The sequence below is a fragment of the Daphnia carinata genome, chromosome 8 (assembly GCF_022539665.2).
Source record: "Daphnia carinata strain CSIRO-1 chromosome 8, CSIRO_AGI_Dcar_HiC_V3, whole genome shotgun sequence".
NCBI lineage: Eukaryota > Metazoa > Arthropoda > Branchiopoda > Diplostraca > Daphniidae > Daphnia > Daphnia carinata.
In genome coordinates, this window is record NC_081338.1 from 2,578,504 (window position 1) to 2,602,063 (window position 23,560).

The 23,560-nt window shown below is 42.8% G+C and overlaps 3 protein-coding genes across 5 annotated transcripts; 2 read left to right on the top strand and 1 right to left on the bottom strand.

Annotated features, from left to right (window-relative positions):
• Positions 1-84: 84 nt before the first annotated feature.
• LOC130703853 (protein dopey-1-like) lies at positions 85-8,660 on the bottom strand. Its single transcript, XM_057525301.2, has 16 exons — positions 8,414-8,660; positions 8,148-8,334; positions 7,891-8,086; positions 7,490-7,825; positions 7,259-7,394; positions 7,041-7,177; positions 5,490-6,944; positions 4,219-5,425; positions 3,978-4,162; positions 3,724-3,904; positions 2,235-3,652; positions 1,953-2,164; positions 1,738-1,881; positions 1,474-1,669; positions 742-1,045; positions 85-672 (listed from the first exon to the last, which is right to left on the bottom strand). Exons 1-16 carry the CDS (start codon positions 8,558-8,560, stop codon positions 460-462), a joined length of 6,654 nt encoding a protein of 2,217 aa, XP_057381284.1. The 5' UTR covers positions 8,561-8,660; the 3' UTR covers positions 85-459.
• Positions 8,661-9,152: 492 nt separating this feature from the next.
• LOC130703873 (zinc finger matrin-type protein 2-like) lies at positions 9,153-10,816 on the top strand. The gene is made up of 5 exons (XM_057525328.2): positions 9,153-9,307; positions 9,939-10,153; positions 10,221-10,294; positions 10,360-10,505; positions 10,570-10,816. The coding sequence occupies exons 1-5, from the start codon at positions 9,290-9,292 to the stop codon at positions 10,714-10,716; spliced, it is 600 nt and encodes a 199-aa protein (XP_057381311.1). The 5' UTR covers positions 9,153-9,289; the 3' UTR covers positions 10,717-10,816.
• Positions 10,817-13,632: 2,816 nt separating this feature from the next.
• LOC130704143 (proton channel OtopLc-like) lies at positions 13,633-23,479 on the top strand. Of its 3 annotated transcripts, none has more exons than XM_059496449.1 (13): positions 15,977-16,151; positions 17,419-17,934; positions 19,735-19,790; positions 19,888-20,081; positions 20,372-20,486; positions 20,592-20,817; positions 20,989-21,047; positions 21,111-21,206; positions 21,283-21,571; positions 21,643-21,817; positions 22,053-22,326; positions 22,393-22,591; positions 22,675-23,479. In XM_059496449.1, the coding sequence occupies exons 1-13, from the start codon at positions 15,992-15,994 to the stop codon at positions 23,061-23,063; spliced, it is 2,748 nt and encodes a 915-aa protein (XP_059352432.1). In that variant the 5' UTR covers positions 15,977-15,991; the 3' UTR covers positions 23,064-23,479. The 3 variants fall into 3 exon arrangements, with proteins under 3 accessions (XP_059352433.1, XP_059352432.1, XP_057381600.1); XM_057525617.2 differs by having other exon boundaries at positions 22,077-22,326; XM_059496450.1 differs by lacking the exons at positions 15,977-16,151; positions 17,419-17,934 and adding an exon at positions 13,633-13,988.
• The last annotated feature ends 81 nt before the right edge of the window (positions 23,480-23,560 follow it).

The window sequence follows — 23,560 nt, forward strand, 5'->3', positions numbered from 1 at the left end:
AAGGTTTTCTCTCGATAGAAAATTTCTTACAATTGTACATAATTTTTCCGTTTACACTGTTTCTGTAATGTGACTTGACACAACAGACTAACAACGTAAATTTATTTTATAACCACTTCTTGAAAAAGATTATATCATTTAACCAAATCTAGCCCATCCACCGTGTTATGTGCTGTCGACAAGAAACTATGTAGAGAAATGGGGAATATTCATCCAATAGAATAAAAAAAAACTAACAGAAAAAACAGGTATGGGCAACTTTAAAAATGTGTGAAAAAGGCACACCTCGAACGACTTTGGACGGGTAAAGTTTGAGGGCAGAGTGCTCCATCAAAAACTCGAAAGTTATAAATAACAAGCGATAGTGCGATATTACTTAGAAATAGGAAAAATTTCTACAACCGATGGAGGAAAAAGGAAGGGAGCGCGAGACTAGTTTACCATGACATTTCATCACGTTCAAAGTGGAATAGGTTCCAAGAAATCACGCTCTAACAGAGTTTCCATGAATGAGACTATATGTTCTTCATTTGGTCGGGCGCGTGGGCAACGCTGCTCAATGGCGTGAAAGAAAGGTAGGAGATCCATCAAGCTTTTAATCGTGCACGCAGATGGCAACGCGATATCGTCCAAGGAGATGGTAGGTGGTAGAGACGTTTTTGCCACATCCACCTAAAGAAACAAGTAAATAATTGAAATCAAACATTCAAACGGCAAACGTTCACGAAAGCGAATACCCACCTTACTTCGAAGTAAACGATAGATCCGGGTGAGATATGGAACGAAATTGGGAGTTACGTGCTGCTGCATACTTCGGCTACTGCCGCTAATGTCTCCGTCGTTGACATTGTCATCGCCGACAAATGCCCAACGATACATTTGAAATTGAGGGAGTCTATTTGCTGGGAGGATTAGGGCCAGATGAAGTAGTTTACAGGTGGCTAAGTAGAGATGCAACCACGCCGGGTGAGCGTTCCCCTGCAGACCATTGGTGGTACTTGTCACCCATGTTGAATCCAAGGCACTCAGCCTACGAATCTGTGAACTAGAAAAATCATCCAAGTTCAAGCAAAGTACACTAAGCATATGCCAAGCTAAAAATAACAGGAAAACGGCAACATGCTAAAGAGAACGTGCACATTCAAAACAACAGAACGTGAGATACTGATCAAACATTCAACCCACATACTGACATCTAACCCTGACCCAAATATCTGGTAAAAGTGGCAAACAAAGAAGACACGAACGGAGAAGCTACAAGTTGCTAAGACGCCTAAGCAAACGCTCCACTTCTGGTATATAACCAATACGAACATTCGAATGTAACCACGATGTACCTGTTCCAATGCCTGTTCGGATATTCGTGAGGCAGATTTTGTAGCAAAAAGAAAATAGAGGGACATGAGTCCCAAAATGGAAGGACATCAATGGTTGATTTCCAATTTAAAAATCCAATCGCGACAACTGTATTACCTGAATTCTTCCGTATCTCGACGAAGTTCGTGTTCCAGTTGCGATAGCACTTGAACCGTTTCGGCAATCACTGACGGCCACAGCGATGTCACGTGTTGCTGGGATGTCCTCAAAAGTAGAACACGGAAACACAAGAAAACTTGGGCTTGGACAGTCGGCCATGACTGAGCCAGTCGAAGACTTTCGGATAATTTTTCTGTATGAAGTAAATAACAAATGTTTACATGCTGGTGCTGTTAATGATACAGTAGTCATCATTCAAACCTTGAATATCAGGTAGGAAACGCTGATACTGATCTCCATCAGTGCAAAACAAGGTAAAAGCTAATCTTTTGAGAAGCAACGTTCTCGTCTCCATTTCCAGCTCCCGCGAACTGAAAAGTCCCGAAGGGCTAACTGAAACACGATCTGCGTTACGGAAACAATCAACGTGAATATAAATCCTAGTTCTTTCAATGTCATTTTTAAGATTCACGTACTGAGAAATTCGCGGAAGGCGTCTTTATCGTGACACATGAGATTGTCAATTATGTTTTTCCAATGACGCAGAGTCTCAACGTCCATCATGAAGAAAGTAGGATCCAGCAACAGATCAAACGCGTCCTTCCTCCATGCACGTCTTGTAGCAGGATAATCACTGAGCGAACTCAGCAAAAGGGACGCAGCTCTCATGCCGGAGATATTCGATTGGCTAATCCACATGAAACAAAAATAAAAGTGATGTCAAGAAATTCGAAAATGTTAATACGTTTCACAACAACCTATGGTGTCGAAGATAGGGAACAACATTGGCTAATAGCGATGTTAAAAGAGGAATCACGCGTTCCTTGTCTTGACTAGGAAAAATCAGATCTTGTAAGGGAGCCAACAGCTCGGCCAACACGGCCAATGCCTGGATACTGTAGCGTGACGTTTTGTTGCCATTACTTGGATTCACAACGACAGCGGCATCATCCGTCGCCGACATGTGGACAGAAGACGTGTCGCTGGATGAACTACTCATTTCATCCAGAATAGTAGCATCATCACCTTCGGCGGCCGGAGTAGAGGACAAGGTATCTCGTCTAACCGAGAGGTTTCGTCGTAGCCACGTTGTCTGTTCGAGAGACGCTGCCGCAACGGCACCGCATGCTTCCAACAGCTTACCAGTGACTTCTTGCAATTCACGTTGATCACGTTTCTCGCCAGGTGTCTGATAACGTTGAACAGCTTCTCCAAAAACGACTAGTCCAGCAAAGAGGATCGGTGGTGCCATGGTCGTGACATCTCGGAGCAGCTGAAGGAGCGATCCCCAACATTCGCCTAACTGAACTCGATTGATCTTTTGCAGGTAAGCATGAAAAAAGTGAAGCAATCCAACTTCCAGTCGTGAACTGCGATTATGTAGTTGCATCTGAAGCGGCTGTTTAAGTACTTGACGCAGTAGCTGCACGAGAGTGTCTGGAGGAAGAACTCGCACGGATGAAATGAGGTCTACAAGAGCTAGCTGTTCGCTTCCACATTCGGAAATGATTTTCCTTGATTTGCCATTGCTGGTCATCGAGTCTTTCCGTTTCTCCACCCAGGCCACGCTGACAGCAGCTAGTAAGCTTACTCCGTGATGATGGCCGATTGGACTGACGAATTCAAGCAGCTTTTGGCGTTGTACTTTACCAACTGACGTATCCATCGAGGAGGCTTGCCACAAATAACCGATGCAAACAAGAATTCGTGGCAAATTGGAAAGCATCTGTCTTCTTGCGACTAGGTACGGATCTCCACCTGCGGATGCGCTCTCATTGCCGAAAGTGCCATTGATGCCGTTGGGTGTAAACGCGTGCATCAAATTGTTTAAGATTTGTCCATTCGGATTTGGAGGCGTGCCACTTGCGTAGGCATTCGACACTCCCCAGCTCATGCCACCTAGCATTCCAGCTGATCCAGCAAGAGTGGGACCTCCTGCATTGTGAGGCGAATCTACTAGGACGAAGTGACAGAGAGCAGTAAGAGCTTCCAACTCTGTGATAAGGTAATCGGGTGGGCAGGTTGGATGCTGCGTGGAGGAAGCCGCTATTGATTCTAAATTGAGGCAAACTTGTGGAACGAATGCATTTAATAGAGTCGGCAAAGAGCGACCCATCAGCGGTAAACTAGAAACTAAAAGCCGAGAAAATTCAGTGTGGAGCCAGCGTGACGATTTCTGTTAGCGCAATCACAATCAATAAAAACATTAAAAAAAGTGTATTAAAAATTTAAAGAAATAAAATTTACCTGTTTGAGGGCCGTAAGAATTGCAGTGGTAAACAGGGGTTGTGAGTGAACTGGAACACCTCGCTGATAAGTACCAGGGACTGAGGCAGGTGAAGATGCCGCAACATTAACGTTAGGTAGATCGCCAGGCGAATTCTGTTTGGACAGTTGATCTTCAATCGCCATTATTGATAACAAAAGCCTATACAAGCCAAACAAATTTGACATGAAACGACATTTTTATTTTAGAAGTGCATTTAACCATAGAGACTCACTTTACGAGGGATATCAAGGTAGCCTCCGAATAGCTACTGCCTGATTTCTCGTCTTCTTCATTAAAATGGATGATTTCTTCAGTCAACGTTGGTAGCAGACCTTGATTACCGTTCCGCTTTTTGACGGGCTTGTTATGGTCTAATGTAACGACATGCAGCATAGCTAGAATTGAATGTAAAGCAACCTACGAAGAGAATACATTGAGAAGAAGAACGAGAGCAAAGAAATGTGGATTCAAACCTTTTGCACCCGACAACGGGTCAGCATATCGGAAATGAATGACGAGAACCCTTTGCCCAAATCTCTGACCAACGGTAGCAACTCAGAAAGGAACATGTTGAGGAGTTGAACACACGCTAATTGGACTTGTCGATTCGATATGATTTCTTGTCTCGTCAAACTGCTCATTCCAAGCGATGAGTAGTAAGTTCTCAGGTGGTAGAGCAGCAACTGTAACAAGATCTCTAGGTACATGCTGCTGCGGTTCGGAGCCATCATATCACCGGACACTTCGCCGTAAAAGCCATTGCCAAAGAGACACTTGCGATGGCGAGCTAGAAGCTCTTGAAGTAAAACAGAATGAGGCGAGCGGGACGAAGCAATCCCAGTTGAAGAGAGACTCAACAACAACAGTCTGGGCTGCAGCTGCAGTTGACTGCGCAACGTTCGAAGAACGTGAAGCGTTTGCTCCGCATCGCTAACTTGACAATACAAAAGTATGTGATTATGAAGGGGATGTATATCGGTGAGTTTCTCTACAGCGGCCGAATTGGATTCCTTTAGCTTGAAACGGGCAGCAGCCGCAGCGGCCACAGCTTTATTGACAACTGTTTCAATGAGTTCGTCGAGCAAAGACTTGGCTATTACTGAGGATTCAGGTTCTTTAGGAGATTCTTGTCCAGAGTCTGTAGACGTTGCCGAAGTAGTGTACGTGCCTGGAACATGAAACAAATCTTCGGAAAATGGATTTACAAAGAGTCCGACTGTCTGTTCCATAATTTGGTGTTGTGGAAGTTGCCAGGGGAAGACGACTTGGCGATCAACAAAGGACTCGGGAGCTCGGCCATCGGCGCCGAGGCCAAGCGTTAAAACAGAACGGCTTGGACTAAATGGACGAGATTTCGTTCGGCTAGGCGTAACATGGTAAATGACATGTCCGTTCACGGAACTAATGGCGTAAATGTTATCCTCTCGATCTACAGGCTGCTTTTCGTTTTCCTGGTTAGTGGGCTGGAAGGTGACATGGCGAATGCTCACGCGGGCGGAATGAGGTTTGAGCAGCTTCAAAAGAAGTGGGTCCAATATCCTGCTAAGGTCGTTCCGCAATAAAGCCTGAACGAACCATCCTTCGGCCGCGGTCCTTTGTGGACTAGGGGGATCTAACGACAACCAATCCAGGAGCAATTGCAAGCAACGGTCGAATGTCTTCAATCGCCGAGAGCCCCACCTTATTTAAGGGGAGAGGTTAATCATTATTTATCGTAAAACAATTAAGTGGATTACAAGTTTACCTCGATGGTTCCAAATCCCTTCCCAAGTGCCAGAGGACGGTGAATTTTTCCACAGCGGATGAACAGCCTTCGTTTCGTCGCATTTGTTGGCTAAGACTAGATAAGATGACATCTTCGGCTACATGGCTAAGAGTAGGCGGAGCAAGCGTGTGGAGTTGGTGAATCAATTCTGCACATTGCTGGCATTCGGCCGTTGACCTTACACCTTCCCAGAGCTGTCGAGCCATTCGCTGAAAGACGCAGCTTTTGTTCAACAGAGTTAGCAGTTGTGTAGGCGTAATAACTGGAAGTAATACGACTGTAAACATATCAGAAGGTATGTCTCCTTTTTGTAGATTGGTAGTCTGTTCTGGTTTCCAATAGGCAGTAGGTATGATGGACGAGGTTATCGCTGTCAAGTCAAGCAATGTAGCCGTGCCGATCAAGTAAATTGTATTCGATTGAGATGAGGAATTTGACAAACAGCAGCTGGCCAAGCACAAAAGCTGCAACCAATCTGGCAGTGTGCTCCAATCTTGATTGTTTGATATCACTTGATGGGAAGCCATTGCTGCAGCGCAATATGTCGGGAAAGTGGAAAGTTCTTTAAGAAGGGTACAACATTGCTTCAGCACTGGGAGCAGCCGAGTTAGTTGGTCGACATCAGCTAATTTCAGCTCTTTCGACAGATCTAATTCGTACATTTCCTGAGGTACAGACAGTGGTTTTTCCAGGGTCAAATAACTGCTGGTGCTGGGATTAACGCACTCTTCCAACATCTCTTCAAGCGATGGAGAACAATTGACAGTTTGAACTGACAGTATCTTTGATGCTTGCCCTAATAACGTTGTTCTATCGGAAACAAATATGCCAGGGTTGAGAAGCTTGGCAAGTAGTTGTTGGATTGCCACCACTGAATGTTCAAGCAATTGCTTCTGGTGTTGGGAAGACGAGATTAACGCTGGACTACTTGGAGGGCTGTGAAACTCTCCTGAACTGGATTCGATTGCTTCTTCGCCTTCCGAAGGACTGCTCCAAGAGCCAACTAATTCCTCCGTTCCTTCGTGGGCAGGAAGAATTTTCTTCAATAGCGTGAGACAGAGTTCGATTCCGGCTAACACGGACGTAGCACTCATCGTACCGAAAGAAGCATGCAACAGGTCAGCTGTCTGTACGAGCAGTGAAGGTAGGTGTTCGACTTGCGTGTCACTGCTGGAATCTACGGACAGAAGTTCCAGGAGGAAAGCCGAAAGCTTGCACATCTCGAAGAAATGAGGTGAACCTTGACCCACTTGCTGTACCTCTCTGCTCGTCGTTTCAATGCAACTGCTTTTCTGTAGAAGGCGGCCTGTGTAAGACCAGATGTAGGCTTCTTCTAGTGTCCCAAAGAAAAGGTTGGCTGTTTTCACGAGCTCATCGTGTTGTGCCGCTTTCTTCTGTTTTTTACTTTGGTCATGGTTGGAAAAATATAATGACCTTTTAAAAAACAAAATAATATCAAATAGAGTAACTCATTCCATATACTAATCAAGTACGATGAACGATTAAAATGGAATGGTGGAAAGGCCATACCGAAAGACATCGATAAGAATATCATCTAAAATGATGGGACCAATTTCAGGTTTGTCTAGCAACGATATCAAGACTCGATACGGTTTCATATCTGGTGGTTTAGCTACCACGCTATTTTTTAAAACCAATTGGAGAGACTAAAAAAAACAAAAAACAATTGTTAGCCAGTCGATAAAATGCAGCTTTTAGAAAAATAATTTTAATGATGGTTGTCGTACTTCAACTAAAAGATCCTTGGAATATCGATGGAAGTAGGATTTCATATTAGGCGAGTCCCGCGATGTGTCGTTGACTAAAGAATCATCAGCACTCAAAAGTTGTGGCTCACTACCTAACAACCATGAGAAGAGTCGTCTAAATTGCATCCAGTCGATTGGTCGTTGCGAAAAACATGTTTACAAAATAGATGAGTTAAGTTTTCAAAAACAAAAACCTGGAAAGTGTATCACCTATTAAGCGACATATCTCTTCGCAGCAATGCCGTGACGGCAGCTGCAAGCAAGTGAACCACATCAGGCTTGAGCAAGTGTGATCCATGAAGTGGAAATGCTGCCAATAAAAACTCGAGGGCGCTTCGTTGCACTAGAACACTGCTGTCTTCTAATGAAGCGCACATGGAATGAATCATTAGATCTACATTTTGGCCTAAAATTTCGAGTTGGTCTTCTATTGACAGCTTTCGATCAAAATGTGATAAGATGTAGGTATATGCAGGAAGCCGTATTTGTGGATTCTCAGCAATACATTTCCATAGGCAACCATAGAAAAAATTGGCGGAAACTCCGCTATAAAGCTTGGTTATCTATCTGTTTCAATGAATATTATTGAATTTATTTTTGCTTAAACTTACTTGCAGATTTTGTCAAAAAGTGTGCTTGTGCGGTCATAATGGTCAGCACCCTCTTCCAAACCAGGAAGAACCCCATTCAAAAATCCACTTAATCCTGGTTTCAAATATTCTGCAATTGGTATCAAGTGTATCTCATAAAGAGATAATAGTACTGGCCTCACATTTATTGCAGCATGTGCAAGCAATGGATACAAGCCTGAAAATTGTGTCATAAAGAACATGAAAAGAATGTTTGACAAGTAAATGTAAGTAATTACCAGCACTGTATATAAACAGTTCATTAGAAAGTCTTGCAGCCCCAACTAACTTGAAAATTAGGTCATATGTTTCTAAAGCCTTCAGGTGAACACCACTAGGAAGTGCTGGGTGGAGACACTGAGCAAGACGTTTTGCTATAATGACCCTCCTTGGAATTATGTTAAACTTGGAATGACTTTGTAATACCTAAAATTAAGGTTTTTCAAAAAGAAGGCAATATAAGGACGACATTTACAATAATGCTAGTTGAGCCCAAGGAAAATACCTTATTCAATTTTCCAAGCGCAGCAATAAGGTCGGCCCATTCGCTCGTATACTCGAAGTTTTTCAGAGCTTTATCCACTGAATTAATGTAATTCCGATATTTCGGTTCATCTATGAGTTCCAGTTCTTCTAGACTTAGATGAGACATATTTCGACGTCAGGAGCGTACTTTTATTTTTGTTTGTGTTATCTTTTTCTTTTCATGGCGGACTGAACGTTTATGTTGATTTGACAGCAAAGTGTCGTCTGCTGCACATAGAGCTCAGCCCTACGTAGATCGGGGAGCTATTTCGCCGATTCGGTGCGCGGTTTGCGGGTTCAGTGCCACCCCAATTATATACATGCACTACATGCATATATTTCTATTATATGATTATTTAGAATAACTTGAATTGCTTTTTAGGACCGCTGGCCAACAAAAGCAAATTATGGCGCTAGTCACGTGATTTGGGTTAACTAATCAGGGCAAAGGGTCACTGATAAGACAACCAAACCTCTTTTTGTTTTTGATTGGCGCCAGTTGAGCTCCAACGTTGCTCCCGTTGTAGCACCTTATTGTAGTTATAAGCCACGTACCACACTGTGCAAGAAATCCTCATACCGAGCTTCCATGCTCTTCTTTTTTTTTCGGGGAGGGCATGCGGTATCCCCGATTCCTTGGCGGTCGGGGCTGACTTTAACATTAACGGCGTTAACCGAATGATTGGTTAAGCTTCATTTCCAGTTTGGCAATCGTGTTCTGCTACATTCCTTCTGCTCGTGGCTTTCGGTATTGTTTACCTATTTGGAATACTGCGTGACAGGAGACGTTTTTCATAAATTAAATAACAAGAAGATAATTAAACTTACCGAAAAATTTAAGAAACTAAAAAATCAAATGGCTTCATCTTCCTCGGTAAGGGTCAAATCAAGTTCTCTATTCCTTCATCTGCATACCTATTGTTGCTTCCAAGGGACGATTCAGAGTTTTTTGCTAACAGACTGAGTGATAAACATGCTACAACAAACTAAGTTCTATTTTTTTGGCCGTACTTAAACTACTGCTATGTGGCTTTCCAGTTTTTCGCCAGGTTCATGCATTAGATTTTTTTGCTAAAGCACTTTTACCAAAAAAGAAAAATCATGATGAAAATATATTCTGGATTCATCTTGCAGTTTTCTGCATAGTTTGTGATAATAACTACCACTTAGCTTTAAGTCTTGCTATGCCTATGCTAAATGATGTTTATTTCAACATATGTTTTGCACATTTTAAAGCACAATTTGTTACGTTAGTGGGAACAGACAATTGCAAGAACAAAAATATGATGTGTTCCCAAAAGACAAAAAGTTTTTAAAAACATTTTCAATGGAATTTCTGCAACCTGAAACTAATAAAATTGGAACATTGCTTTAAATGCCCACATCCACAAGGGCACAAGATGTATTAAAACAATCTCAACAATCATGTTTTTTTTTTGTTTTTTTTCAAATAAATTTGACGTTCATTTTTTTTCTCCTTTCTTTGCTTTTCATGAATGTTCCAGCAACCGGCTGATCATCGCCGCAAATGGGACCGAGAAGAATACGAAAAACTAGCGGCGCAGAGGATTCGCAAAGAAAAGGAGGGAGACGATGATGACTTTATGCTTCCGTCAAAGAGAGAACTTTTAAAACAACGTGACTATAAAGTTGACCTCGAATCACGACTAGGGAAAAGCGTCGTGATCACGAAAACCACGCCAGCCGCGCAAGGTGCCGGGTAGGTCAAACACTCTTGTTTGATGATGCGTTCCTGTAGCTAATATCCACGTTACATTTTTCATCAGGTACTATTGCAATGTCTGCGATTGCATCGTTAAAGATTCCATTAACTTCCTTGATCACATTAACGGAAAGAAACGTACGTACCTAAAGTTAACACCACTTTTTTTCTTGTTCTGAGATGTCCATTGTACCTATTTTCAGATCAAAGAAACCTGGGTATGTCCATGAAAGTCGAACGCAGTTCTGTTGAGCAAGTCAAAAAAAGATTTGAGGCATTAAAAAAGAAAAAAGAGGAAAAAACCAAGGAGTATGACTTGACAGAAAGAATCCAAGAACTCAAAGAAGAGGTAAAATATGATGTAGTTGAAGCGCATTGTTGCTGTTGAATGTCTGATCACCTATATTTATTAGGAAGAGAAACTCAGGGAATACAGAAGAGAAAAGAGGAAAGAAAGAAAGCGAAAGCACAACGAAGTTGACAAATCGGATCAGAACGACGATAACGATGACATGGCAGCCATGATGGGATTCAGTGGTTTTGGCTCGTCGAAAAAGTAATGATGAAGAACATGGTAAACTACATCTTCTAGCACTGCTGCATATCTACATTGTCTCCCCTTTTACGTTCGGCACGAAAAATAAATGTTTCGTTAAATAATTGAGAAGGTTGTGCACCCTCTTCTCGTATTCCCCATACTTCAATGGTGAAAAAAAAACTGAATGAAAACTAATGCGCGAAAAACATCCGAAATAACTGGGCCATCAGGTACGAAAAATTGCTTTCTACCTGAAATCTATGCGCCACCAGTTAACCGCAGACCTTTGTTGGCTGGACGTTCGGAAAGGCCGTTTCCTAGAAAAAAGCTCAAATCAGAAATGGAAATAATCTCAGAAGTGGGACGTAACGGCATACGTGTCGAAAAATCTCAAAACACGTACGCGGCCGCAACAATTGAAGAGAAAAAAAACTAAAAGTTTTACAGAAGAAAATTATCCATAATTACCTCATTACCTGATGCACTACCTGGGAAAGTAGCCCTGATTCGGCCGTTTGCTTCCGCTGCATTAGTTGGCTGATATTTCGTGACATGCAAAACACGTTGGCCACCGACGTCAGTTGCAGAGGGGCCGCGAGAAGTTCCCTGTCCCATTTTACACCAACGTCTACATTGTTGAGTCCACGAAGATGAATGCCTTCGCTTTACGTCCAACTACATGGTAAACCAGTTGGCTTACGAATGGCCTTTGAATCGAAAGAAAATCAAACATCGAGATAAAGTGAATTCGATTTACTCCACGTCTGGCTTTTTAAAATAAGAAATTACAAGTGTGTACGAGGTACAGTTAAAATTGCATACATTTCATCATACCGATATTCGCATCCAACGTCTGGTCCACGAAAAGTATACCCACTGAGGTTACTACGTCTTCCTTTTCATTCTAATTATAGTTTTCTGTTTTATTTATGTTTTGGCCATACGGATATCCTGGACGCAAATGATTTCGATGGCGCCACTTCGAGTCCGTGACGAAGTACACCAACCTCAACGCGAAATAACAAGTAATAGCTAGTATTTGGGTGGATAACTCTATCGTGTTGAAGTGCCATTTGTAAAAAAAAAAAAAATAGACAGATGGAAATCAAAGAGTAAGGTGCTTCGAATCAACGCCAGATTGTGATAACTTGAGAGGGTGGCGCACGCAACGTTTGGTAGCAGCCCGGAAATGTGGGCTTGCTAAAAGCTTGGCCAGCCGAGTGGCACGGCCGCGTTTTTTAATCTGGCGCAAGGCCTTTTCCAATTACGGTGCTAATGATCACAACAATCGCGTCGTTGTTCAACTACTGCCGCTTTGTTTTCGTGCCCGTGGTCTAAACTAATGTTCCATGCTAACTGAAAGCAACGGCCGCAATCACTACGAAAGCTTTCCCGTACACGTCTATTTGAACTAACGTATTCGATTTGATGTACTACCTTAAAAGGCGCGGGGTGGGTTAACACTCGAGAAGAAGAAACGAAGAGAGGACGTGATCGAAAGATTAAACTGGAAACATAAGAGACTGAGGGCAACGAACACGCAAAAAGACTCTTGCAGATTCACGTACTCGTTGCAAGAGATGAGCGAAGAGGTATGTGTGATTAGCTCGTGGACGACACTTTGTAAATTACATGTACTGCCTTACACGTCGAGGACGAAGACATATTTTTATTTGGCGTGCGAATGACGAACGGTACATTATCTAGCGTTACGATTGTGAAATCTAGTGGCGCTTGCTTATTTGAAAGGAATCAACAGATGCCACATGAAAAAAAATAAATAAAGGCGGCGACGTTAATCTTTCTGAAAACAAAAACATTGCTGTGTATGAAGATGAGGCCAGCGCTGATGCATCGCATAAACTTAAGCGGTAAACGACAGTTAACGCAGTTTCCATGAAATATCAAACTGTTCTGTAAAAGATAATCTAGGGAAAGAAAAAAAAAGAAAACGGCATTAAGGAAATGCAGACAGCTGGGGATTGACGTTCTATTGTGTGTTCCCTCCTATGCCATATTGGTACGGTACGTGAAAAAAAAAAAAAAAAAAAATATTCTTTATCATCCAAAGAAAATGAAGTGGGGGCCACCTGCCGACGTCATCGTGGCCGGGATTCCGTCGCAAGTCTTAACAATAACGGCACTTTATTTTCTCAGTCAAAATAAATATGCGCAAATGTCCGTGCATACGTGTGTTTCTTCCAGAGGAACTTGGAATAGATTGAGTCTCGTCTATACAAACGTAACGATATTCTTGCTTGGTCGAGTGGTGACTGAAACAATCCGACGAAAAAGCCGCGAGATAATTTCACGTGGACGCGGCATTTAAAAAAAAAAAAAAGTGAGCAAAACATGCGGGTTTGGCTAGGCCACTCTCGGAACGGAGGACCGGCCCGAAAGAAAAAACAAAGAAACAATACGAAAAAAAAAAAAAAAAAAAATAACAGAATGTATGAATAACAACGAGAATAAAAATGTGCGTGTAAATACACATATGTGTATAGAAGAGCCAATGAGGTAAAGTAACAGATGGTGAGCGTGAGTTTTGGGTTTTGTAGCGGTATTTACGGCAACCCACCTCTTCCGAATCCATCCCCGCCTGCTGCCACTGCTGGATATTTTCTTCAGTGCGTGGCTTAGCTATAGAGATGGGACCGACCTAGAGCCGCCTCTGTCGCCATTGCCACCGAATTTTCGGTTTTACCAACCAACCACCAACAGACGTCACTGGCGGCTTTGGCCTGATACCATCGAGAGAGAGCACATACTAGCGGCAGTTGTCTGTGCAACATGCTCACAGTCTTCCACCAACTTTAGTCCGTGCTGCAATCCCATTGATCGAGCTTGTAAGGGACTTTACTTTTTGCTGGCCATCATCAGACGATTATTTTCAAAGCGGCGGACGTGTTCTAAATACCAGTGCGATCATCTTCGATTTCCTCTGGAGAAGACCTAAGGAGAAACTGTTTCAATTGGACATCATGTCTGAATTCGAGCCCATCCCGGAAGAGAATCCTCGACAGAGTGCTAGCCGATCAGCGCAAAAAGATGGCGGTTCTTCGGACAGGAAGAGCAAGTCGGGCGACAAGCACGCCGGACGCGAGAAGAAAGTGCGCAGCAGCAAGACGAGGAGCAGCAAAGGTGAATCGTCGGGTCACGCTGGCCAAGTTCACGGCAGATCCGGTAGCAATAGCAGCAGTAAATCGGGTAGCAAACAGAAGAGCGAACCGCTCATCAGCTTGACCTCTACGGTCGACGTGGATATGGCCGTAGCCGAGAACAACAGCGATCACGGTACCGTGCCCTTCATTTTTCTATTTTTGAAGTTTGTTTTTTGCCTCACGTCATTTGTTTCTTCTTCTTATTGTGGTTTGGCCGTACAAAATAACAGAATGTCATCACGATATGCTCAATTCGCTCAGCGTGCTCGCTATTGACTTCTCCTTCAGTGTCCTTGCTCTCTTTCCGTCCTCCGCAATTTCCACGTTTATCCCTATCGTCTAGACAGCCCTTTTTATATTTCAAATATGTTTTGGATTCACTTGAATGTGTGGCATTAAAGCGAATTTCAACACGCTCATCCCGCGGATAATGGTTTCACGTAAATGCCGTTCATGACACACTGCGGGTTCATGGCAATTGCTTGACCGTGTCGAAGCGAATCTCGAGTCTCTTGTCAACCGCAAAAGCGCTCGAGTAAACGCGTGTTTTTTTATTTAAATGTCGAATTTTATAAGCTTTATTATTGTGGCGAGTTGCTGTTAGTTTCTGATAACGATACGCGGGTGATTAAACAGAGCGTGAAGCGATGCGCTTCCTCGATAGGTAACGCGATCCTGGCCCAAATTTACGTTTCTTTTTTTTTTTTTGGTTCGCTGTTTGGACATGATAAAAACCACATACGAATGCGGTAGCAACAATAGCGTAGGGGTTTATGTCCCGTAAGTTTGTCGGTACCTGGCGAAATGAAACCCAACGATTGGACGCAGCCATAACTGTTGAATCACGCACGATCCTTCACAGACGACTTGGTGATCCGTTGAAATAGATTCAAGCGTATCGGATGATGAATCACATGAAGATGCCTCGAGGAATCGTATGCCACGAATTGTGCCCCCGCCAAAACGAAAGAGCTGCCAATAAAAGCTGATCGTGTTCAAATCCGTTTTATTGCATCGAACTGGGTTGTGTGGAATACGAATGCAAACATGTGTGAGATATATGTCCAAGAGTAGGTCACTGTGTTGAAACGATACCGCCACCTATTGTATAAAAGGCTCTTACAATTGTTTGCCTTATGTGCAAAAATAAACTAGCTGAGAGCGACACGAAGCCACTCTTTGAGTGATCCGTGTACCAACAGATTGGCCCACTCGTGCCCGGCAGGCGTGTCTGGACCTGATACTGCGCTATTTTGTACCGCCATTCTTTCCCTCGCTTTTTTTTATTATTAAAGCCACTGATTTTGTTCTTCAATCACGGCATACTTGTATAGTTCTTACCTTGTTTTCCAAAGGAACATATGATGCATTAGCACCCCGAGAAGAAAAACGGAGGATCAAAAGGAAAGATTGTATAGAAGATGAGCATATTCTTCGGTATTACTGTGACGCGGAACCATTCGTCAATGGTAGCATCAAGAGAAAAGCGGCAACCGAGCGTGAATAGCCGCGAGTGTATTGACCGCTATCTTTTTTTTTTCTTCTTCTGGTCTTGTTTTTTATCCAGATCTTGCTCCTTCTGCTTTTCTCTCTTTTTTTTCCGTCTTCTTTTCCAGATGATGAGAGAGTTCTAAAATGTTCACTCCGTCAGTTAGGCGAGCAGCGTGCATACCAATGGACGTTTCTTACGGGTCTCATTCTCGTTTCGCCGTAAAATTTTGAATAAAAGCGTTTAGTTTTCGGGAATTTTTACTCATTTTTCTGCGTGGCATGCGTGAATACCGCTATGCCGATTCCATCTTTATCGTCTCTCGTTACCGCGTTCTCGCCGTGATTTTAACGCGCGTGAAGCAAATATTGAATTTTCGCGTTTGTTGTCGTGATTTCTCATTCAAATTCATCGCCCATGGTGATCAGCTGGCTGAAATTGTGAAGACCATTTCAAAGTGACTTCTCGATGAGAAAAACTGACACGTTCCTCGTCTTACTTGTAAACATTCTTCAAGCCTTTTGTTTTTTTCGTGCATCATCGCTTTCCGGCCACCGGTACGTAATAATCGATCTAACTCGATCATCACTACGAACGTAAAAAAATTATTCAAATCGACCTGGAGAACAAAATAAAAGGTCAAAGAAATGACGACCCAGAGTCACAACGATCGCGATTCGGAACTCTTCTGCATCTCACAGAACGCAGTCATCGAAGCACCGAGTCAACCGCGCACCTGTTGCGAATCTTTGAAGATGGCGTCCATCCGCCAATCAAACAAACGTCAGCCGGATGGTTGCACGACAGGTACATTTTCCAAAAAATTTAGACAAGCAAAACAACGTCATTGTTTGACCCGTATATCGGAATGCGTTCCAACATTCCAACGACTTCCCTGTATGAAAACGATTCGTTTACAGACAAGGAAAATGGGCGAAAAGAAAAAACAAACAGAAACGAATAAAACTGTAAAAATAAAAATAAAACGATTTAAGAGAAAGGGGTAAGAAGGGACAGCTGCTGGACAATGGAAAGGCTCGAAGTTCTTACGGTATTCTCCTTTTTTTATGGGGATGTTTACACCAGGGGGGGGGGGGGGGGGGGGGAGTACAGCCGATGAGAATTGGTAGTTTGCCAGACTTTAATCCCGTTTTTGCTTTCGATTAAAATTTTTTTTTTCCTTGAACGTAACAGTACTGCAATGCTGTTAAAAAAAATAATAAGGGCGACAGAAGTAGGAACTTAATGAAATCATTTGGGCGTAGAATAATTCATGGAAGGATAAGAGAAAAAAATAATCAGAGTTGAGGAAATGAAACTTTCCAAAAACCATCTGCTTGAACTCAGGTGTTAACAATCTTCATTTCGATACGTACGTACGGTAGATTTTATCAATCACTGGGCGAAACGCAAATGACGGGCTGAGCGTCGATTCGTTCCCCAACAATTTGCGTACCGACGTCCGAATTTGTAAATACATAACGTTTTCGTTGTAAATAGTTAATAATAGCTCTATGTAAACAGTTCGCACATGAATCTAGAGGGAAAGAAATTAGAGAGGGGCGTAATAAAAATAAGAAAAAAAAACACATTAGTTTCATTCGTCGATTTGTACCGCTGTATTAAGGACAGATGAGGCGGAAGGAGCGGAAGATTAGAGAGACACGGGCATAAAAATTGAGTTTACACACACACACAAGGCAAGAAACACCTGCACCTTGGGGTTTCAGACATCATCGATGCTTTTTTTTTCTCTTCGCCTTCCTATAAACACACACATTTAAGAGGTTCGCAGTAGCAGCTTACATGTACACACTTGCATTCGTTCGAGCATGTTTGCGGTGATTCGTTCTCATCGGCTACGTTTTGGTGGGAAACTCCTTTTTTTTTTGTTCCATCCGTACGCACCTGTATGTTTCCTCCCTTTTTAAACGGACGTCATCAGGTGCTGGGTGGAAAAAAAAAAGAAAATAAAAGTCGCGACAGCTCGTGTGTGCACAGACGTTCTGTAAAAAAAAGAGTATTTAACCAAAAAGCAAGAGTACTGACGCTCGGCCGGCTATTTGCTGTTCAGAGTCCGTCGCGAAGAGTCACATCGGTACGGAAAGGCATCGCAACAAACAGTTAGTAGCAACAACTGGTGTTGTTTCTTCGTCCCGTCCACCTTGCGGTGTCACATCGTCGGCTACATCGGTGCAGGCCAATCGTCGAAAAGAGACGGCTACTAGCAAGAGGGGATCTCATCGACGTTCCAGCGCATCAGTGAGAAAGCCTGCATGCAAATCGGATAGGAATAAAAGGAGTCAACGTGCAACGAGGGAATCGAGCGACGAGAGCAATCATTACGCTGTCAGCGGAGCTGTGAACACCAAGTTCCAGTTGGTGTACGACGTGATTCAATTGGATCGCGGCAAGGAAAGTCAACTGCATTCGACATCGAGTGCATCGGCCATCAATAGCAACGTGATCGTCACACCCGCATCGGCCGCTCCTTGTGATAAACATCCGCCAGAATATTTCGCCCAGTTGCTGCTCGAAAAGCAACAACAGAAGTCAAAACTGAATCAACTCTGGCCCAAACATTGGGGATGTAAGATTATAATTTTTTCAAAACACTTTTATTCCTTCTCTTTCTATCTAATTAGTTTTCATTGTTCCCGGTCCAATAGGGAACGACGATTTCCGATTGAAAATGTTCTTATTCTTCAGACTGTCTTAGTTGTTCTATAGGCTCACTTTGAATTACTATTGTTTGAATTTCTTGAATTGTTTTATCGATCCGCTTCTTATAGCGAAACGATAATATCGTATTTTTTTCGGATCTCATTGAAAATCAGCGCTATCTTTAGCGATGAATGTACGAGGAAAATGAACGCCACCCTAGCATTTCCTCTATATAGAAACTGTTCTCATACCCGTTAATTTCCGATATGGGCAGTCTGCGTGTGATTTCAAAAATTGGTGATCGGAAAATGAAACCAATTCGGCAGATCATTTTAACTTCCAAAATAACGTTACAGCCGATAGACAGAGGTTTTTCTCAGAGACTTCTCGTTATCCGATTTCCCATAGTTAACAGGACAAATGAAATGTGGTAATTGTCTTTACGTCTAACGTTACAAGTGAGTAGAAGAATACCTTGGGATAGATCGTCCGCCTATTTTCAGAACTTCTATATATATACATAGAGAGGGAGAGAGACATTGCCCATACAAAAACAAGTGTAAAAGAGATACACAGCAGATTGGAGACGCGTGTGATATGCTATAGGCTCTACTACCGGGGTGAACGCACTCCGCGTGCGGGAGCCAAACTCTTTTGATAGCTTCACATTTAATAGTCGAAATATACTTGATGTGGCTGTGAAGCTTTTGGGCTATACCACCGCTGTGTTCAGCCCAAACGAGAGAGAGCCGAGAAAGAAAAACCGTTAGACTCTCATCAGACGCCGCGGTAAGGCATGGAAAAGAACAGAGATGGACAAATCCCGAGTGAACGACGCTAGCGGTCCAAATTACGAACAGCGTTCCCTTTAGCGAGGGAAAGACGGAGGGTTAGCCACCTAATAAAATAGCTTTGATGACTATAGAAAAAACCACGGCTTGTTGCCTTCCCCTATAGTTCTTTCGATACGGATCTTTCGTGGTTTAATGTCCACTCGTTGATTATTCAAAGAGATGCTGGAAAACATGCAAAGGCTGGACAACACAATTTTTTGGTTTTCAGCAACCGTTAGTCCTGGCGAAGCGTGCTGCGTTTAAGAAGAACAAAGCTGTCAAAAGAGACGTTGCGTTGCGAATGTTCATAACTGCTATTAGATTTTTTTTTTTTCAAAGTCACGATGTTGATCCTTTTTGGCCTAAATCGAGGGGAAGATGGCCGTCACTCGTCCTGCATAGTTGGCCCATCTGCTGTCCATCTGCTGTCGAACCCGTTAGAAATGAAATTCGAGCTTTTCTCTCCGCCACGATCGTAACTCACGGCCACACGAAAACCCGCAAAATAATTAATAACTGGTCGTCTTGATTTACAACAACAAAAAAAAAAAAATGGACTGAATTACTTTTGTTCTGGTTCCCATTGATAAAGAGTAATTAATCAATAACCTCCAGTCAGAATGGACCACACTGTGTTTTGGGTTACTCGGTCAATTCAATTTTTTCTTTTCTCTGTATCTCCTGCAAAACAGCCAATTATCACTGATTGGCAAATCTGTTAGGAAGAGAGCGTGATCGCAAATGATGATGAATAATAATCAGCTTGCACGCTGAGCGGCGATAAGTCATTGACGTGCCAACCGACATTTTAGAAAACATTCAAATAAGCCCGTGTGTGCTAAATTACTGTAACTTACTAAACATTCACGTTTTTTCATCGATATGCAAATTAGCTTATAACGATCAACCTGAACGGGACTCTCTGGACGGAAATTTGCCCAGCAGCTCGGTAAGTGATCATCAATTATTATAGACTTTATTTATAATTGCATGTTCTTAAAAAGTGTACAATGATCACCATCTCTTTTCGTACGATGTATGTACAGTTTGATCCGTCGAAATCCAGTCGCAGTTTGAAGGAGAAAGAAGCGGAAGCGACAGGCTTGTCCACATCGAGCATCGATACACCGAACTTCAATCCTCCGCTTTCACCGCGCAGCATGGCTGGCAATAAATCCATCGCTCCGTCGACCAAATCCGTCATGAAGAGCGCCAACTGGAGCAGCGAACGCGAGCCTTTGTAAGTTTCCTGTCGTAAAAAAGAAAATCTTAAATGATAGGAAGTAGTCGCGTTTCTTGATAACCGGAAAGAACAACCTACATGATCTAGTTATCAAGTTTAACAACTAGGTTACTAACGTTTCTTTAGTTTTTTTGTTTTTTTTAGAAATTATCCATGACCCGTTGTTTACATCAAATTTAACGATATAGATTTAGTTGGCTTTTCGTTTATTATTTGTACTTGGTTACACACAATAACCCGCACAAAATGTACATCTTTTTTATTTTCGGACGGGTTACACATTCCAGCACTCACCTGTGGGTGTCGCTGAGCTCGATGTACGGCAAGCTGCTGGTCGTCCTCATGTTGGCCTTTTGTTTCACCGAAGTTATGGACAATTCCATCGCTCCATTGACTTTCCAGGTACAGTTTCAAAAACCAACTAAACTCTGACATTTTAAGTAATCAATTAAAGTAAAAGGGTTAAACTAAAAATCTGTTTCGTTTCGTGGACTATAATGTGCGCAGGGTGTCTTCATGATCTACTTGTACGTGGGCAGCATCGTCGCCATCATGTGCATCTACATTTCATTGTTGATCGACCAATGCCCTTCGTTAACGAAATCGCGTGAGAACTTGACAGGTGTTGACGCCGAAACTGGTTCCGTAGGCTCGTTTGACACGCTCAAACGGGCTCACATTTCTCGCGCTCAGACACCTCGTACTTCGTTCTACCTGCGCGTCGGAGCCCTTGGTAAACACACGAAAAACCTATTCATCCTTATCGTTCTTCCGTTATTCGTTTCCTTGTAGCCCTCAGCTTAATTTTCAGCATTTCGGTTTCAAAAATCAATGATCAATCATCGTTAGCGTTATAGTTAGTATCAATTGTTTTCATTGTTGATGTTTGTTTCATTCAATCCAGTATTTGGATTGGCCACTTTAATCTTTAACGGCTTGGAGATCGCCATGCATTCTACCATGGTATAATAATTCAAATGTTTTGCTACATGAAAACGCGATGTGTTAAAGACATTTCTATTACAGGAGGGCAAATGTGTAGCAGAGATCGTTTTCGCTCACCCGATCTTGCAGGCCTTGTTCACCTTCTTGCAAATGCACTTCTTGTTCGTCAATTCCGAGGTACGTACAACCATTTTGCAGACATCTTTTTTTTTCGAGTTTCAATTCAATTTCGTAAATTTGGCGGAGGATACAGGTTTTGGTTGAGAAATTTGGACTACTGGCCCGCTTTGGTTTCATGCACCTGATCGCAACCAACGTGTCCTTGTGGATCCGCACCGTTGTTTGGGAATCGGCCAACGAATGGCTGCATTATTTGCATCACCAACGACTCCATCATGGAGCAGGGCTCGGAGCAGAGATAGGAGCCATAGCCCAACGGCAGTTCAGCGGACGCAATGGTGGATACATGCCCAACGCCGACTACGCCTATTTCGACGATGAAGCCGACTTCCCTGCGGCCAATAACATTGACTACATCACCGGTATTATTGTTACATTCATTGTAACCACGCGATTAATAGAATGAGAATTTTATTTTGTTTTGAATGAGCAGCCTCCGTCGGTGGTCCGTCCTCGCTATCAGCAAATTGCAACAGCACGTTCGAGTTCATCACGACGACACACATTCAGAACATGGTCGGCCTCTACGAGTGTTTCAACAACAATACTCTGGGCAAAATGTGGGCCACTTCGATGCCTTACCTGTTCCCGTTCTTGGTCGAATACAAGTAAGAATTATTCCTGGCATGGCCATCCGCTTGTAGTGAAAAAAGAAAAAAAAAAATATGTGAACGCATTCAAGTCATATAGCTTGCTGATTCATTCGAAACCATTTGGCGAAAAAAAAAGAAGAATTCGAGAAAGAATCTAAAAATGTCAAGCTCAATGGTTCCGTAATGTATCAATGTGACTGGTTTGTGATGATGGCTGACGGGCCAACACCCGTTATTATCTTCTTTTTAGACTTAAATTGGAACTTCATTTCAGCCTGATCGCTGCTGCCGTCGCTTACATTATGTGGCGCTCGGTCGGCCAGCTCAAGAAGAACGGCGTCTTCCAGAGCCGCCTTCACAAGCAGCTCACTTCCGTGCCGGATGATATTAACAACACTCTGGATCCTCATCGTCCTAAAGGCCACTGGCGTGTCGATTGCCAAGGTGCCAGCAAAGGTCTTTTCCTTGGCTTGCTCTCGCTTGTTGCCGGTATCATCGTCCTCATCATCTTTTTCGTCATGAAAGTAGGTCTATTTTCACTATTTTTATTGATTGTGTAAAACTAATTTGAATGCCATTTTTTTTTAAAGGACAATGTGGATTTCCGACCGGACCTATTCTGGCTATGCACTGGGACCCAAGTAACGGTTTTAGCTTTGGCTACCGTTTTTAATGCCATCGGTTTCGTCCAGCTTCCGAAATTATCGCTGTCACTTCACAAACCGCTTCATTTGGACGTTTTATTGGCTAACATCACAACTTATGGAGTTTTCATTTACGCCATTTTCGGTAAGTTCATTTGGGACAAATTACATTTTCCAGATGACGATAAAATTGTTCATGAATTTTCTCCTGTCTGGCAAACATCGTAGGCCTGATTGTTGGTGGCACGAATTTATCCGATCAAAAACACGTGATGATCTTTGTGAGCAATGGCTTGTTGCTTCTCCAAGCTACGATGCAAGGCATGTTTATCGCTGAAGCGAGCAAACGAGTGTGCACGTCGCGTTACCAGATGCTGTTCAAGCCCGGCAGACAGATTGTCACGTTCCTTCTGTTCGCCAACATCACGCTCTGGCTACTCGACACGTTCATGACGCACAACTGGATGACACAGGAGCTGCAGTTTTCTTTCTACGGATTCCTGGCGTGGGGAATCATTTCGCGCTTGTCGCTACCTCTCCTCGTCTTCTACCGCTTCCATAGCGCCGTTGTTCTCATCGAAATCTGGAAGAACACTTACAGGACCAAAGACGTCTAAAAGAATGACGTTGCTTTACATAGCCGTTTATCAAGAACATTTTCTTTTTTCCCTACTCGATCGTTTTGTTCTCTTACCTCACCGCAACATCCACATCGACACATCTTTTATGAAGAGTTTTTTGCTACACTGATGGCGAAAAATTCTTCATTTATTATTTCATCTGGCCATATTGATAATTACCCGCATCGATGCAGATTCTTTTTTCTTATTGTAACTCCATTATCGCTGTTAATGCTTACTCAACATTTATAGATGACGTTATAACTATCGCCGAATTAGGTTTCTCGATTGCGTTAAGACTGAAACTTCGCCACGAGGATGCAATTCAAATCAACTGTCGCAGACCTTATTGTGCGATACAAAAAATTGAACATTAAAGAAAAACATTTAAACAATAATCGACAGATAAATGACATAAGGGAAAATGGCCATTAAGTGCTGGAGAATGCAATAGACCACTGCATCGAATGGCTTTTGAATAATGTCCAGCCAAG